Here is a 16,232-nt window from a genome sequence, read left to right as displayed (position 1 = left end):
TAGACACGGGTTGAGAGGCATTAGAGCGCACTGGGGCTGTGGGCAAGATTTTTCTAAGACAGAACATCCAGAAAGAAAAACTACTTTACCTGTATTGCTTTTAAGAGAATTTAAAAATATGCCGTCAGTCTACGTTTATTTTACGGGGGCAAGCGTGGTGTAAAAGTGAAACTAGATCAGTGTCGTGCGTAAAAGTTTATTTTGAAACCATGCGCAGCTTCTCTAAGCTGTGTGTCCAAGGAGAGGTGCCACAAACTTTTCCAGCAAGTGTTAAGAATGCGGCCCTTCATGGAACCCTTCTGGCAGGACCCTCTATGTTTCCGGGTATCGCCGTGTCTTCCAGGGGATCATCCGACCCCAGATTGGATGCTTCTTTAGAGCCCATGATTCAACCGTCGCCAGCGGAGCAGTCTGCGATGTTTTGTCGTCCTCCCGAAATTCTGGAAAGCGGGGGAATGGCTGAGGATGAACCTAAAGTTTATTTGGAAGCCAGCGACCTTTGGAGACAGTTCCACAAATGCGGCACAGAAATGGTTATCACAAAATCTGGGAGGTAAAGGTCTGACATTTACGCATGAACGGAAATGGTTTGTGGTGTCCCCGTGAATGCGTGCATCAATTTAGTGTCTAATCTTCTCTCCGCAGGCGCATGTTCCCGCCGCTCAAGGCCAGGTGCATCGGGATGGACAGAAAAGCCAAATATATTCTTCTGATGGACATTGTAGCTGCCGATGACTGCAGATATAAATTTCACAATTCTCGCTGGTTGGTGGCGGGGAAGGCGGACCCGGAGATGCCCAAACGCATGTACATCCACCCGGACAGTCCGGCCACGGGCGAGCAGTGGATGTCCAAAGTTGTCAATTTCCATAAACTGAAACTGACAAACAACATATCTGACAAACATGGATTTGTGAGTTCTGGTTGTATTATTTTAAGTTTTGAAAAAGCACGTGGGGTTTCTAAATGGACAAAGTAGCCTGTTAGATGTTAGACACAAATCAAATACGCATTTTCCGCCCAATTATATCTCCAAATTTAAAGTTTAATGTCATTTTATGTCATTAAATGTATTTATTTGCTGCAGACAATTCTCAACTCGATGCACAAATACCAACCCAGATTTCATGTAGTGAAGGCAAACGACCTCCTGAAACTACCTTACAGCACTTTCAGGACATATGTCTTCCCCGAGACGGAGTTTATAGCAGTGACAGCTTACCAAAATGATAAGGTGAAGAGTATACTATAATAAACACTCCATTTTTGAGTTCATCGTCATGATCAACTGACAAAAATAATCTTGTCTCCCACTGAACAGATCACACAGCTGAAAATAGACAACAATCCCTTTGCGAAGGGATTCCGAGACACGGGCAACGGAAGAAGAGAAAAGAGGCAAGTTGTTCGTATCTCAGTCACTCATTCATTTACTAGAAAAAATGAAAAAGGTTTTGTAGCAATCTGAAAGGAGCAAAAAAATCATAATTTATGCTTTCTTTCACTACCACAAGTCTTATTCTTCTAATACTGACACTACTACTACCACTAGTAATATTAGTAGTAATAATACATAAAATCCCACATAATAGTATTGTTATTATTAACATTATAACTAACTAACATTATACTATTTATTATTGTTAGAATTTACATTATTATTATTATCACTACTTATCATTATATTAGTAGTAGTAGTAGTAGTAGTAGTACAACAAATACAATTAATAAACCGTGGCCATAATTGTCATGACCTGGCTCATGAGTCATGACAAAAAGTGGAAATATACAGTTATGCAAAGTTTAAGGAATTTATTTATAATAAGCAAGGATAAATAATAACAAATAATGACAACAAAACATACTAAATAACTGAAATGTGGATATCAGTGTGTATGAGTGTGTCTACTGATGGATGAATGTTCTTGTAGTTAGTGTAAGGTGTTGGATGGGTCTAAAAGTGTATTAAATAACTGTGCAAATGCTCAGCTAAAACTAAAGTACAACACACAGCATATATCCTTATTTTTTCTGATTTCCTATCAACAGGTTTTGTATCAAACTGGCTTAGCAAGAACTGAGTGCACTTCACTCATAACAGGAGCCTGCAAAGACTTCCACTGCTTCCACTTTGATCAGTTATTTTTTACACTGGAAAAATCAAGAGTCATGTAATTTTTGAACTCCCCTGACTTCAATTTTACATTCGACATTGATCACCTGAAACGTTCTCCTCCATTGCAACCAGTGATAAAAAAATAAATAATGATACTAATAATAATAATAATAATAATAATAATAATCGTGATATTAAGCAGCATCGTGTTGTAAAATATGACCTGTTGTTTGAAATTTTAAAAGGAGGAATTTTTACATTTATTATTTAGAATTAACTCAAACATTTTACCATTTTTTTTATTTTAACATCTCAAAATGTTGAAAGGATTGAATGTCACATGTTATGTAAATGCATATGTACATCGACTCCTTACTTCAGATCAAAATACCTCAAGTTAAAGTTTGGGGGTGAATTAGAGTTTCTTTGTTGTCAGTAACATAGTTTATGGTTATAAAAAAGTCACGGTCATGGGCAACACTTTCAACATGACATGTTTGTTGACCCATCCATCCACTCACATCCACGAACTGCACATTATTTAATTTTTTGCTCTTTTCAGAAGTACTACAGCTTTCAAATGTGCACTGTGAAATGCAACTGTGGTTTTAAAAACACTGGCAAATAGATACTCTATAGTGAGTTCAAACAGGAAATAAAGGCCCAATAAGGATGGAAAATATGTGTATCTCTAAAGACTGGAAATCAACAGACTTATGCAAACAAACCACAAGCTGGCAAGACATGAGAGAAGGGAACACTGACTACACTAGTTAGGAACAGGTAAAGCTGAAACACATGGGAAGGAAATTATTAATTTAATACAAGGGGAGAGGTGAGTATTTCAAAATAAAAATAAGTCCTGCAGAAAAAATTTAAAATAATGATTAGAATCAGCAGCCATTGCATTTGATGTCATCAACAGTATCAGTAGTGACTGTTCTTTTATTTTGTTTTGTGAAAACAGGAAATTACAGTCTTCATCACAAAGGTGTAAGGAGATGCGTATGACTGATGTAAAATGTGAACCGGCGAAAGATTCTTCTCCACAATATTCAGACATTTCCAAGTCTTCAGGTGAAAATCACATCACTTCATTCACTCAGCATAAAAGTGCACTTAGTCTGTAACCGAGAAAAAAAAAATGAATGTGCATTTATTTTTTCAAGATGCTCATGAAAGTGACAGTGACAACGATGACGGTGACATGTGTGGACAAGTGGTGCACAGAACCCACCAGGAACTAGAGAGTGAGGCGTCATCCATCACAGAGAGGACGTCGCAGACTTCAGCTGGGACACTGGGAGAAAGGGACACCAGACCAAATCATGCTGTCAGTGTAATTACTGACGGAGCGGGTCGCTGCAAGACACAGGACTCAGAGATGGAACGACTGAGCAAATTACGCAGCGCTCATACATGCAGCTACGTTTCGCCTCCAGAATTAAACGGACACGTGCAGGATCCCGGCGCCTCAAACAGCCTTTTCCAGTCTGCCCGGGTGAACGCCTGGTTCAGCTCCGCCACCGTGGACAGAGCGGTGCCATGTGGACTAGGCCTGGCAGTGCCAGCCAGAACTCAGTTTCCCATCTCTCTTCAGCAGCATGCATTGGTACAGGTACGTCTTTCTCTCAAGTTATTATTATTATTGAGTATTTTGGGTAATAAGATTAAATCTTCCAAAATATAGAACACATCATCCTCCAAGAATGCACCCCCAACGTTTCATTTTCAGATTTGTCATTAATCTGTTTCACCTGTTGACACCATTACTGCTTAGTCATCATGCTTATATATTATCCTAATTTTAAAATTTTTGAAACGTAGAAGTATAAAGTGAGACGGGAATGTCAAGTGCAAGGAAATGCATTCACTGTTTGCAAAGAAAGCAGCAAAATCCTAAAGGTAGTGCATTTTATTCAGGGAGTCATTAAATAATAGTCAGAGTATGATCCACTGTCTGGGCTGTACACAACATCAGCCATGTAGTGCTAATTAGAGCAATCAGAGATTCTTAGAAGGAGTCATTTGTCTTACTGAAACTTGAAACCTCTAATTATTTTCGGACAAACGTATTTGCACATACTGTGGCTGACTATGCAGCATAAGGAAGGTATCATTTAATGGTCAGTATGATGATGCAGGAGGAATGAAAAAACCTTCTATGGGCTGTTGGATATTGTTTTAAGACAGACTTGAAAAACTGCGAAACTATCCTTCAATAAATATAAATAAATCTTTTTCCTTCTAATATTAAGCTTTTAAACACAGACCCCACTCATTCGTGATTAAACCTTGATGGTTTTATCGGTTTATTTATTCTTTTATTTTTTTGTTTATTTATTTTCTATTTGGATTTTTACGACTGATTGTATTGATATTAAGGAGCATTGATTTTTATGATTGAGTACTATGTGCCCATGTTTGTTTCCTTGGCTAATTTGTTTGTTTATTGGATTGATTGACTGTGTAAGGGATACATTTGAAAAAGCTGCAATTGAGTTGCCCTGATAAACAAAGTTCTCTGAATCTCTTAAAAGCAGCATTTTAATGTTATAGTTGTGGTATACTTGGACTTTTTGAAAATTTTATCTGAAAAAAAAAGAAAAAAAAAAGAAGCCAGATTCAGTTTCTAGCAGCCTCCTTACCGTAGGGCCTGAAATAACAACAGTGGATAAAAATAACAGGTTAAAATAATCCAGCAAATCCGCCACTTTTTCCATCTAACTAAAACAGCAAAACAGTGAGTACGCTACATACCTGTTTTATATCAGTGGTCAGTGATAGTAGGTATTGATGTTGCCCCCTGTATTTTAGAACCAGGCGGCCTCTTCATTGAAAAAAGACACTTTCATCAAACTTCAAGACCTATCGTGTCTTAATAACAGAATGTTGCCCAGGTACAGAAGTTAACTACTCTCCTCTAAATGTTCTTCAATAAAAAAGTGGTTGTATATGGTCAATTCCAACTTATTTCCTGCTTATTCACTCATAGTGTCTTCTAAAAGACTGCCGTTCATTTTTCAATAATGGGGATATTTTAAGTTAGAAGAGAAATTCAGAAAAGATTTCCTGGTGAATATTAGTTTGTTGCTTGTGTCAGACTTCTTTGGACACATCCTATAAATTTTTTTTTGCTAATAATGTGCGTGCATCCAGACTGCTAATCATTTGCGTGCATTTTCGTCTTGTTAACAGGACCTGGTGAGCCTTTCGCACTTTGGAGGCTTTCTGTTTTATCCCTACTCCAACGCCTCAGCAGCAGCAGCAGCCCAGTTCTTCCTACCACCACCGTGGTCCAGAGTGGATTTCACAGCCTGTCCAAGCACTCATGGCCGGGATCATTTCTCCTCTCCACTGACATCTTCATCTGGTACTTCTGCAGGCAGTGGCGGCTTCAAATATATCTCCCCGGAGTGGCTCACGCCTCCTAAGACACAGCAGAATAACTCAGTGGACGAAGCTGGAACTGACTGCAGTCAGGACGAGTCATGAGCAGGGAGGGGGAGAAGGTTGACTTGTGAGAGGTTACTGCTGCTTTTAAGAGTCACTGCATGTGGTTTACAAACTCATTTCAAAGTGAAATATCGTCCTGACTCTTACAGCATCCTATTGCCTACATGACTTATGATTAAATCACTTTGGTGCAAAGAACCCTTTGTTACAACAAAAGGTAACTTGGTCAATAATTAACATTAAGTTGTGATTTTATTGAAATCAGATGCTAGATGGTGCCTTTTGTGAATGCTGATATCCCACTGAATTCAGTTTGCTCCTTCCTTACATTAAATTGACAGATTTATGAAGTTTGGTGCATTATAGTAAGTATTAATAAATTAGACCAACACTTGATCTTATTTGGATATGCCAAGTGTGGCTGTTCCTGACTGCATTCCCTGTCTCTAAAAATAACAATCAAAACTGAATTGTTAATGTTATCCAAGTCTTAACCCTGTATAAAAGCTGTCTGGACCCACGCAGAGCTCACATTTCTTCTCCATGGTGACAGGAGGCCCCATACGTATGCACATGCATACATTGAGAATCATTACTCTAAAACATTTTGACCTTTTTTTTGCAATTAAAGACAGAGTTTGTTCATAAGATTGCTCAGACTTTTTCTTTTAGGACTGAAATGCCTTAAATTAAAATGAAAAATAAAATTAAAAAATCCTAAGAGTGATGCTTTGTGTAAATGGTTTTAAATCCCCTTCTTCTGGTGCTGCTGCTGCTTCTTCTGTTTCGATTGCCATGTCGCAAACTAGTTTTGAGTGACAGTACTGCCACCAACTGGACTGGAGTTTCATAACTTTGGATATTTGCCTGATGTTTTGACATCACCTCATAAAAAGAAACCAAATGACCACAGTTGAATCAACATCTTGCAAAAACATACTATATAGAGAAGCGAGACTGAATATTAGAATACGATCTTCTTAAAGGTGGATTGATTGAAGGACTTTTGTATTACGCTGTCTAGTTTTATCTGGGTTGACCTAGTAAAGTGGCAGCTATTTAGCCTTAATGTATGGACAGCTGAGCCCAACACAACTCCAGCACTCAGCTGACATGAACTTTCAGCAGTAGTCCAGTGGAGGAGAGATGGTCTGTATATATGAATAAAATTGCCAGGTATTATTAAGACAAGTGCTTATCTACCTCCTTATCAACATTGTGACATAAACATGTGAACATTTTTTTAGGACGAGCAGGAGCCCAAGATAAAGCTGTTCAAACTGAGTAAGTTCTTCTTGCGTTAACTGACTGTGATATACCTGTTAATAAAACGGAGAACTGAGAATGTCCTTATTTCAGGCAGGAAAATTACTCATGAAGGAAAGAAATGATGACTCAGATGGGGAAATAGGGTAGAGGAATACATTTAAAAGGGTAGGCTAAAGCACAGGTGTCAAACATGTGGACCACTGGCCAAAAGCAGTCTACCAGAGGGTCTAATCTGGCCCGTGGGATGAATTTGCAAACTGCAAAAATTACACTGAAGACATTAGCTGCATTTTTTCCAATAAGAGGTACTGCGATTCCAAGGGTTCACAAAGTTTTGGTGGACATAGCACAACACTGAGACCTAGAATTAAACAGAGATTGCATTTCTTTTTCTTAAGAAATATCCCATTGTTCATTACAGGTGTAATAATAGTGCAGCACATTAAATGTAAATTAAAACTACAATGAAAAGTAAAACAACAAACAAAGGGAAATATGTGGAGCTGTTGTTATTTTAGTTAATATGGTGTTGTGTTACTGATCCGCCCCCCTTCAGATCAAACTGGGTTGTATGTGGCCCCTGAACTAAAACGAGTTACACATCCCTGGGCTAAAGAAATGACCAGATAGTGTTACATTTTCTTTAGAACTCTAGAGCGGAAAGACAGATTTAAATGCCGAGAGGGAGCACTGTACCATTTTTACGCCATTTTTAAACAAGAAGAAGAAGACACGGACGCGCTTTCCATTTACGTCATCACAACGAGACGCCAATCTAGACCCAAACAAACCTTCGTATGTAGCTCCTAGCAGAACGTTTACCGTTTAACCATGAATGGCTATTTTATCCGGCGCTGCGTAGTATTTTGAGGACGACAATGATTTCAGTCAGCTATATCCTGTTGTGCGGACAGTTCCTGTTGCTACTGACGGTGATCCTGCTACAGTGTTTGGAAGGAATCCACTCCCAAAACTCGACAACAACAGAGACTCCTGCTTCCTCTCCGCCCGGCCAGGAGTCCACCATTCTCCCCTCCACCGATGGGACTATGAAATCTGACGCACCGAACGATAATAGCTCTACGGAGCCTTACGAGTACAAGCCTCCGTCCCCGGTCGTCCTCTGCAGCTACCTGTGAGTAACATTGTAGTAGTCTTGCTTCAACGCAGCCGTTAGCACGTGAGCTAATGCTAACTACGCACAGCGATTGATTTGACAAAGAAAACTCCAAAAACGCTCTCTCTGATATTAATGCTTCTAGAATATAACGTAATTGTATAAAATTTGTTTAGTTAAATGAGTTCCAATTACATTTGAACGGCGGGTGGACCTGTCTCGGATATTAACTTGATTGACACTGGTTGTCTATGTATGCTAAGGTAAACATAAATTAGCAGTTGGCCATGAGTCATGTTCTACCTAGTGTGTGTTTTCATGAGTGATTCAGGGTATGTTAAACTGCGTTTGGTTTGTGTTCTTTACTGACCGTAAATCTACAGTTGTCCGCTTAAATGGTTCAGTCATTTTCAGAGCAGTAACATACTTAATCAATCCCTATCGTTTGGCTTCCTTCACAACTGAAATGTGCGATGAAGACCAGAGGAGTTCATCTACTGTCAAGACCCTGTGGATCATGCAGGAAACTACAGTGCATTTCAGGAGATGGGCCATGGTTGCGTTGGGGTAAGCGCTGCCTCTGAAAACATCTCAAGAGCTGAGTGACAAAGAGCATGACTCACTTACGGTGTTTAATCTCCATCTAGTGGGGCGGCCAGACTCAAAAAGAGGTGAACCACACTCCCGTCATCTGCACCGCTCTCGATGATATCGAATGTGCTGGACCCAGAGAATTCCTCAGAGGACATGTACCCTGCATCAAGTAAGGGGTCTTTATATGTCTTTATACGTTGTTAACACTAAACTTCATAATAGGTTATACTGTGATAAAGGAAAGGAGAGTGGATGTGGGCCTTGCATTAGAAGGTCCCAAAAAAACAGAACACCAAATCAGGGATTGTGTCTCAATATTAGTTTATTCAACACTGGTCTCATATTATCACTGTTGTTGCTAATAGATTATGAGATTTATGATTTATCATGTTACCTCTACAAAAATGAATACAAGTCCATTATTAACCGAAATGGGTATTAATGCAACATAATGAAATAGTAGTTTTTAGATATATTATAAATATCTGTGAATATTAACAAAAGGTGCAGTTCCATGGTTCAGTTATGAGTTATAATACAGTATGTAAAAGCATTTTCATTAGGCCTGCTGTGTACATTTCTCATTACATTTCTCTAACTATCTCTGCTGAAGACGTTCCTGTGAAGTAGTTGCAGAAAACGTTGCATGTCTGGACAAAACAAAACAAAAAAGCTTCCTTCAGATTTCCAAATAAAACAGAAAACATTTTAAAGGTTGTTTTCAAGTGTGACTGAAAGTAAACACAGAAGTGATCTGCCTGCCTTAGTGAAGTGCATGTAACTGTGTAAAAGTAATGCAGCGTTAGCTTAAAGGTTCTTATGCCCTTTATTATGCTACTATGACAAATGTGTGTGTGCATATTTCTGGATGCAGTGGCACAAGTTGGAGGAGAGATGCTAGCTGAACCTAATTTGTTTCTGCTATACAGTTATTATAAGGATGCATATTACATTCACAAATGTTTAAGTAAAAGTCATTGTGTAAAATTTTATTAGAAACAGGATATATAATGTTGCTATGGTTACAGTGAGACAGACTCCCTGTATGTTATGCTGCCCTCAAATAGAAGTGGTTTGGGAAGTCGTGTACACCACTCCAGAACTCATACCTTGTCGTAAAGTTTATTTACGAGGTCGTGAAGCAGAGGGGACTTTACTCGTCATCTTGGTAAACACAACCACTTGAAGACAGCAACATTTAAGTTCTACTGGAGCCTAATAATCTTTATAATACTGGGAAGATGTCATAAGACTTCTGTAGTTGCATCCAGACGTGGCCAGGTGGTGGTGCTAGAGGAACGATCCAGAAAAACTCTAAATGAGGATCAGGTTAATGGAGGGTGGAAGGCTGATGTAGGCAGCAGAACAAAATCAGTACGTTTTTTTTTCTGGTGGGTGGATGATAAGAATCACACCTGTCTATCTTGTGGTTTCAGATACATATACAGATAAATACACAAGTGTATAACCTCTGCGCCCTGCAGGTGATAATATTGTGAAAATATTATCACCTAGGCAGCTGTGAGCTGGTGTTCTCTCTGTTCAGAGCTGTATCTTATTATTTAAATGAGATCTCAGCAGACTGATCAGCTGTCATCTCTGTTGGATTGTTGGAAATTGCTTTTAGACGAACCTGAGCTTCACATCCTAATTCTTTCAGCATCACTCAATCAGTTAGCCAAATGACAGAAAAATTCACCAGGAGCTATTTTTATCCTGGATGTATAGACAGAAGCTGCTAATAACAACTTTTCAGATTGCCACACGCTGCTCCATTCGGAGCCTTCAGGGCAGTCATGCTGACTTCAGACACTTTGGCCACCTTCCGATTTCAGAATAATTGGACAATTAGCATTAGGAAATTCTTTATTTCACTTTTCAAAGTTTCTCAGCTTTTGAAATGTTTCTAAATCCCCAAACTTTCAGATGTTACAGGTTTGTGGAAAGAAATAAAGGCTTTTCAGTGTGGAACCTACTCTGTATTATAATTATATTTCTATAACCTACTATTTTTACTTTACATTGCACAAGTTTCTTATTAAATTCAATTTCTTTTATGAAATTATGCCTTAAGATTGTTGAGTCTACATGAATGTGGACTTCTTCCCGGTATAAATTCAGATCTGGACCAAAGAGCTGCTAGAGTCTCGAGTTAAGCTCATTGTTTTATCATACATAACCACAAATAACATTATTTTAAGCAGCCGCTGTGCAGTGCAGCCAGTGCTGTCACTAGAGGACAGGACTTCAATGTCAGCGTATCCCACATGTGAAAAGCAGTTTGTCCTTAGTGGCATTGAAGTGACCAAACTCACAAGTGATGCAGATTATATCAGAATGTTGATTTCTGTTCCCAGATGAATCATGTTTGTACGCTGTTAATAATCTGAAGTCATTTTCTACTTTAAGTCATTAGAGAGAAACACAAACACATTTTCATTGTACTATGTGAAATGACAATGAACTCATTCATTCATTCACAAAATAATACAGCCAATAAAATGTATTCAGCCCCTTGGCTGGAGAAGAATAATATTTATTACATAGTGATTTGAAAGGGTTGAATACATACAGTAAAATGATTTATATTACAGGATATTTCCTAATTAATTGACATTCATGTAGAAATCTGTGTTCGCTTTGATTTTTTGTGTGTGTGTGTGTGAATTTTTGTACAAAAAGCCAAATTATATGGACCATGGTTCAATTTGTAAAAGCAGGAAAAATACTTTTTATAGGCATTGTATGCAATTTAGTTGCAGCTGCTCTTGTACCTAATTCGTTTTAATGAGCTCTCCTTTTTCCTCATATGTTTAGATCAGCTTTCATTTGGGTTCAAGGCTGCATTACATAAAAAAAGAGCTGTTCATCTGTATAGTACTGTTAGTACCTCTGTGGTGTGCCTTAATAGTCTTTAACACTAGAGGGCACTGTTTACACATATATGGACCACCGCTTCACTCTTCTGCTATGCTTTCACAGCGCATTCATCAGCACATCAGGCTAATCTCTATAGTAACAGCATAGACATCAGAAACTCACCGTGGCTGGACACAATCAAAGCAGCACCTGTACAAAGACTCTACTGCAGTCCAGGACTTGGATAAATGCTGCCTTTGTGAAGCCTCTAATGTTCAGTTTCTGCTCTGACTGTGTCCACCCATTATATAGTACAGAGCAGGTGTTGCCTTTTTGTGCTCACTCCCAGTAGCTCAGAACTGCAGGTGTTCTGAACTTGTTTCTTTCTATCTTTCTCTTTTTTCTTCCCATGATTATCGCCTTAATATTTCCATTATTTCTGCTTGAACTCTGGCCTGTTTATTTTGCGACTCATCATATTGGTGTGTGCAAATTCAGATGACCGTGATTTAAAATTGATGCATTTTATTTCACATTTCTTCATATTTCACTCTGCCTAAATTATATTGTGTGCGTTTTTTGTTTTTTTTCAAAGGTACACTGGACATTACTTCATCACCACACTGCTGTACTCCTTCTTCCTGGGATGTTTCGGTGTTGATCGTTTCTGCCTTGGCCACACCGGCACCGCAGTCGGGAAGCTGCTCACCCTGGGAGGTCTGGGAATCTGGTGGTTTGTGGACCTGATCTTGCTCATTACTGGTGGTCTGATGCCCAGCGATTACAGCAACTGGTGCACCTACTACTGAGGCCGACAGGGAAGCATGTCAGGGGACTGAGGCCACCTCTCGTCCCCGTATTTATCAGCTTAACATGGACCACTACAGGGCTGTGGCAGCAGCCTGCAGTGGCTACGAGTCTGTGGTCTGGCTTGTACCAAGCGGAAGCCAGGTATCTCCTACACGGGGTTCCAAGCAGCTCCAGAGAAAAATGAGGGATAATCGGGTTGCAATTTTTTTTCCTCCAATTTCCTTAAAGTTTCCCGCTTTCGACAACGCAGTGGTGATGCTGGTTTGTTCTAAGTTGTAAACGAAAGTCTTTTAGTGTAGTTTGGTTCATTTGGTCCAGTGCATGGCAAAAAAAGATACAGTGTTGCCTTCTAGTTCTGTTCTACGCAATAATGCAAAGAATCAAACACCAAGATTTAACACTCGGATTCCGCGATGGTGGTCCTGCCTTCTGAATGCCATCGCAAAAAAATGAAAGTGTGACTCAGCTCTGTCATAGGAAAAATCTCTGCACTCACACTTTACCAGGGTTACCAAATGAATTACACGTGTTGCCTTAACAACCGTTCAAGATCAGTTTAACAGATCACATCGTTAAATCTGTTTGTTTCGTCTGAAGCCCCAGAGTCCAATCGTTTAGTCCACTATAGGACACATCCAAAGTCCAGTTGTTCTTAGACCACCTTTAAATCTACTGTGGACTGAGTCTGTCTTGAAAGACTGAGTCGGTGTGTTGGTGTGAAAGCAAGGCAAGCAACCACAGGGCTGAAGCAACTGTGCTGCCTGCTGATGAGCCAAAACACTCTCTCACAGATGAAGAGAATAACAGGCATTATCCCGGCCCGTGTCAAGGTCTGGGTCTGCAAGTGAGCCAGCTGTCATAGTCAGTGTGTCGGATAAGGCTATAATGTCTTTAACGTATCATAAAAGATAAAAGCATGGCTTTAATAAAAGACCTTTTTCTGCGATGACACTGAATTAATCATTTATCATTTGGTAACCATGGTGACGAGGTAAAATACTGTGATGCTTTGATTTTAACGCTGAGCAGCGGGTGGCATAAATGCAACATACCGACTGGCAGTAATTATCCCTCCTGCTGTATACACCGATCAGACATAACATTATGACTGCCTTCCTGATATCGTATAGTTTCCCTTGTGCCTCCAAAACATTTGTTTTTTTCTTCTTTGAAGTTGTTCCCTTTATGTGTCAGGCTGCCATCAAGGGGTGTCATTGCTGTGGGGTCTAGGTCGGTGGTACATGTCTAACAAACTTTGTATTGTCACCAGATGGGCAATATTATTCTCTTCTCCTATTGGGGGTTTTAATGTTGTGGCTGATCGGTGTGCGTTCACACGCAGTGTCATGTTCACACTGAGTTATGTCTTCATGAGCTCTTTGTGATACCCTCATCCATGCAAAAACACAGAGGGTTCAGTCAGGTGTGGCACGGCCTATAGCAGGATGACAAATGGCAGACACCACAGCCAGGTCTGGATACACGGCTGTACACTGACGTTTCTTTATTAGCCCCAAAAACCAACAAGCGTTCCACAGGTAAAGTCAATTGTTCACGTAATTTTAAAGCAAAAATTCCCCAAATTTTGTTGTAAAGTTGTATAATGTGTTTTAGGTTCTAAATGGTAACAAAACCAACAACTAACAATTAGAATATGATCTCATCTCAGTTTCACTGTCTGTTAAACCAAAGTGATGAGGCACAACTAATGACCACTATGTGAGCTTAAACAGTTAAAGTACTAGACACAGGATTATATAGTCAACACATGTGGATTGTGCAGCTTTTAAACTTTCTGGTGAACCCAGGCCTGCTTGTATTGGGTTGGCAGGTCTGTCTGATGGATGAGTTACTGGTTGGCCCACATGACTTCCTGTGTGAACAAATACCAGAACAGAACTAATGCCAAATACATGTGTATTGTATTTTTTTTTTTTTTTTGGTTTGGACCAAATGAACCAAAGTGTGAAGGCTATAATGGTTGGCACAGTCCTGTCTGTGGAATGTGAGTGAAATCTGCACGGACTAGTCAAGTGCCAGAAAGACTGGATGCCTGTTTCATGCTCCGAATGTATTTAACTTTTGTGTCGTACGATCTCGGGTCCGGCTCGCGTTAAGTTGTTGCACTCAGATTTCTCGTTTTGACTTTTCCACATGGCCCGGCCTAACACAGTAAACAAAGCAACTCTTTTTTTGGTTTCTTTTTTTTTGCTGTCAGAAAAGACCCCTTCACATTGTTTGGTGTGCATATGTGAAATGTGTCTGTAAACATATACTATATTGTGTATAATGTGAGTTTGAAGCTTTAGCACAAGTGCTAATTTAAGTACGTCAGGATCCGTGGCTGGGCTGGCAGGGCCCGGATCGTTTGTGGGTTCGATGAATATCTTGATTTACATTTGAATCTACTATTTCTAAGATATTTCGTATATGTTCACATGTCAACACTTCATCTCACATTTGAGATTCACCAAGAGTCTTAGAGACCTAGAGGCTTTCATTCCCGTTAAAAATCTGAGCGGTGATCTCGAGGGCACCTGAGGGCGATGTCTTATGTCATCACTTATTTTCTTCCTTCATATTACCCAACAGCCCAGCGTTGACCCTTCATTCTGCTCAAAGCGCTCTGTATTCTGCATTTTCCTCATCTTCAGTCTCTTCCAGCTGTACTTAAGCTGATTAACAGCGGGGCCCCCAGCAAGCAGAAACACAGGCCTGAAGATGGATAGCGAGCACATTAGTCGAGGGGGAAATTTACTGCTTTTTGGTATTGACTTGAGGAATGTTTTAAGACAGCGCTAGTACTATATTCTTTTACTTTGAAGGGGGGGAAAAAACCAACATCCTTTGCATTCACCTGCAGAGCCCGATCCCGTCCCAACGTCTCAAGCTGATACAAATTTTGATCTTCACCGACTTTGTGCAGCGAGGCTCGTGTCCCGCATTAAACACTCAAATCTTCAGTTTTCACTTTGTTCAATTTCTCTTTCATCAATAGACGAGGTTTCACTACCTTAGGGGTAAAACCCCTGTCGATTTCATCATAAAAGGCTGAAGAAGAAGGAGACACGACTGGCGCGCGTCGACGCTTCTCATCCAGCAGCTGCAGCCTTTGGCAGACAGTATGTTCTCAGCTCGCTAAACATATTTTGTGGAGGGAAGCATTAAAACACCACATATTGCAATTCCACTTAATTCCACAGTATGCTAGTTTATGTGCTCTTACACACTGGAAGAAGATCTAACAGCGCTAGGTGTTTCATTTAGATTCTTTCTAAAAATTCAGCTCTGCGGATTTGCTTTGTATCAGTATAGAGACATACTGTGTTAATGCTCATTTAAAAACTTTTATGTTCTTGAGTCGCTTGTAAAAAGTACTGTACATAATATTGACCATCCTATGGAATGTTTTTTTTTTATTATTATTCTTTAATCCACTGTACTGTTTATTTATTTGCCTTACCTGGTTCGTATGTGGGGTGAGAAAAGGCATGTTCCTGGGAACCTTAGGAGATCTGCACCTCTTTGAGACTAATAGATCTGATCATCTAAAGTGGCATGTTTCCCCTTTAACGATTTGGTTCATGTTTCACATGTGCTCCCAGAGAGCCCAGTTCCCTCTGTGCTCATGGCAGGGAATCCACAGTGTCTCGTGTTGTGGTTCACAGCTCTTACAACTCAATAAAAAAAATAAAAAAACTCATACAGTCTGCTCTTTGAATTCTCTCGATTACATTTACTGGGCTCTGGTTGGGGTAGTATAGAATGTCACTGATAGAAATTATTGTTGCAGTACCTCTGCATACGGATTCAAGTTACAAGACTGGATCGATTGGGCCAATTGAGTACAATTATCACAAGTCTGATTTGTGCAGAAGCGGCAAATGTGCAGTGCACACCTCTATGGAGAAGAGCCATCAAGGTGACGAAATAATTCATTTGACAAGTAATAACAATGAACCCTCAAGTCAAATATGTTTGGCTTTAATTCATGCCAATGTTCTCGTGCAG

At 39.7% G+C, this 16,232-nt stretch overlaps 2 protein-coding genes across 2 annotated transcripts; both read left to right on the top strand.

Moving 5' to 3' along the window:
• tbx3b (T-box transcription factor 3b) lies at window positions 1-6,146 on the top strand. The gene is made up of 7 exons (XM_047591653.1): window positions 1-553; window positions 646-913; window positions 1,088-1,234; window positions 1,322-1,417; window positions 3,004-3,193; window positions 3,286-3,734; window positions 5,315-6,146. Exons 1-7 carry the CDS (start codon window positions 210-212, stop codon window positions 5,609-5,611), a joined length of 1,791 nt encoding a protein of 596 aa, XP_047447609.1. The 5' UTR covers window positions 1-209; the 3' UTR covers window positions 5,612-6,146.
• A 1,435-nt stretch (window positions 6,147-7,581) lies between these two features.
• tm2d2 (TM2 domain containing 2) lies at window positions 7,582-15,924 on the top strand. Its single transcript, XM_047592710.1, has 4 exons — window positions 7,582-7,976; window positions 8,438-8,525; window positions 8,606-8,721; window positions 12,007-15,924. The coding sequence occupies exons 1-4, from the start codon at window positions 7,720-7,722 to the stop codon at window positions 12,218-12,220; spliced, it is 675 nt and encodes a 224-aa protein (XP_047448666.1). The 5' UTR covers window positions 7,582-7,719; the 3' UTR covers window positions 12,221-15,924.
• Window positions 15,925-16,232: the final 308 nt, after the last annotated feature.

The sequence above is a fragment of the Mugil cephalus genome, chromosome 8, assembly GCF_022458985.1.
Source record: "Mugil cephalus isolate CIBA_MC_2020 chromosome 8, CIBA_Mcephalus_1.1, whole genome shotgun sequence".
In the NCBI taxonomy this organism is placed as follows: Eukaryota; Metazoa; Chordata; class Actinopteri; order Mugiliformes; family Mugilidae; genus Mugil; species Mugil cephalus.
This window is presented reverse-complemented; position numbering and strand designations above follow the sequence as displayed.

Excerpts from the sequence above, each read along its gene's own strand:
- tm2d2 (XM_047592710.1), top strand. The coding sequence starts at position 7,720 with ATGATTTCAGTCAGCTATATCCTGTTGTGCGGACAGTTCCTGTTGCTA. Across the intron at positions 8,526-8,605 it reads TGGGCCATGGTTGCGTTGGG|TGGGGCGGCCAGACTCAAAA; the intron begins GTAAGCGCTGCC and ends ATCTCCATCTAG. Across the intron at positions 8,722-12,006 it reads GGACATGTACCCTGCATCAA|GTACACTGGACATTACTTCA; the intron begins GTAAGGGGTCTT and ends TTTTTTTCAAAG.
- tbx3b (XM_047591653.1), top strand. The coding sequence starts at position 210 with ATGCGCAGCTTCTCTAAGCTGTGTGTCCAAGGAGAGGTGCCACAAACT. Across the intron at positions 554-645 it reads GTTATCACAAAATCTGGGAG|GCGCATGTTCCCGCCGCTCA; the intron begins GTAAAGGTCTGA and ends TTCTCTCCGCAG. Across the intron at positions 1,418-3,003 it reads GGCAAGTTGTTCGTATCTCA|TTAGAATCAGCAGCCATTGC; the intron begins GTCACTCATTCA and ends TTAAAATAATGA.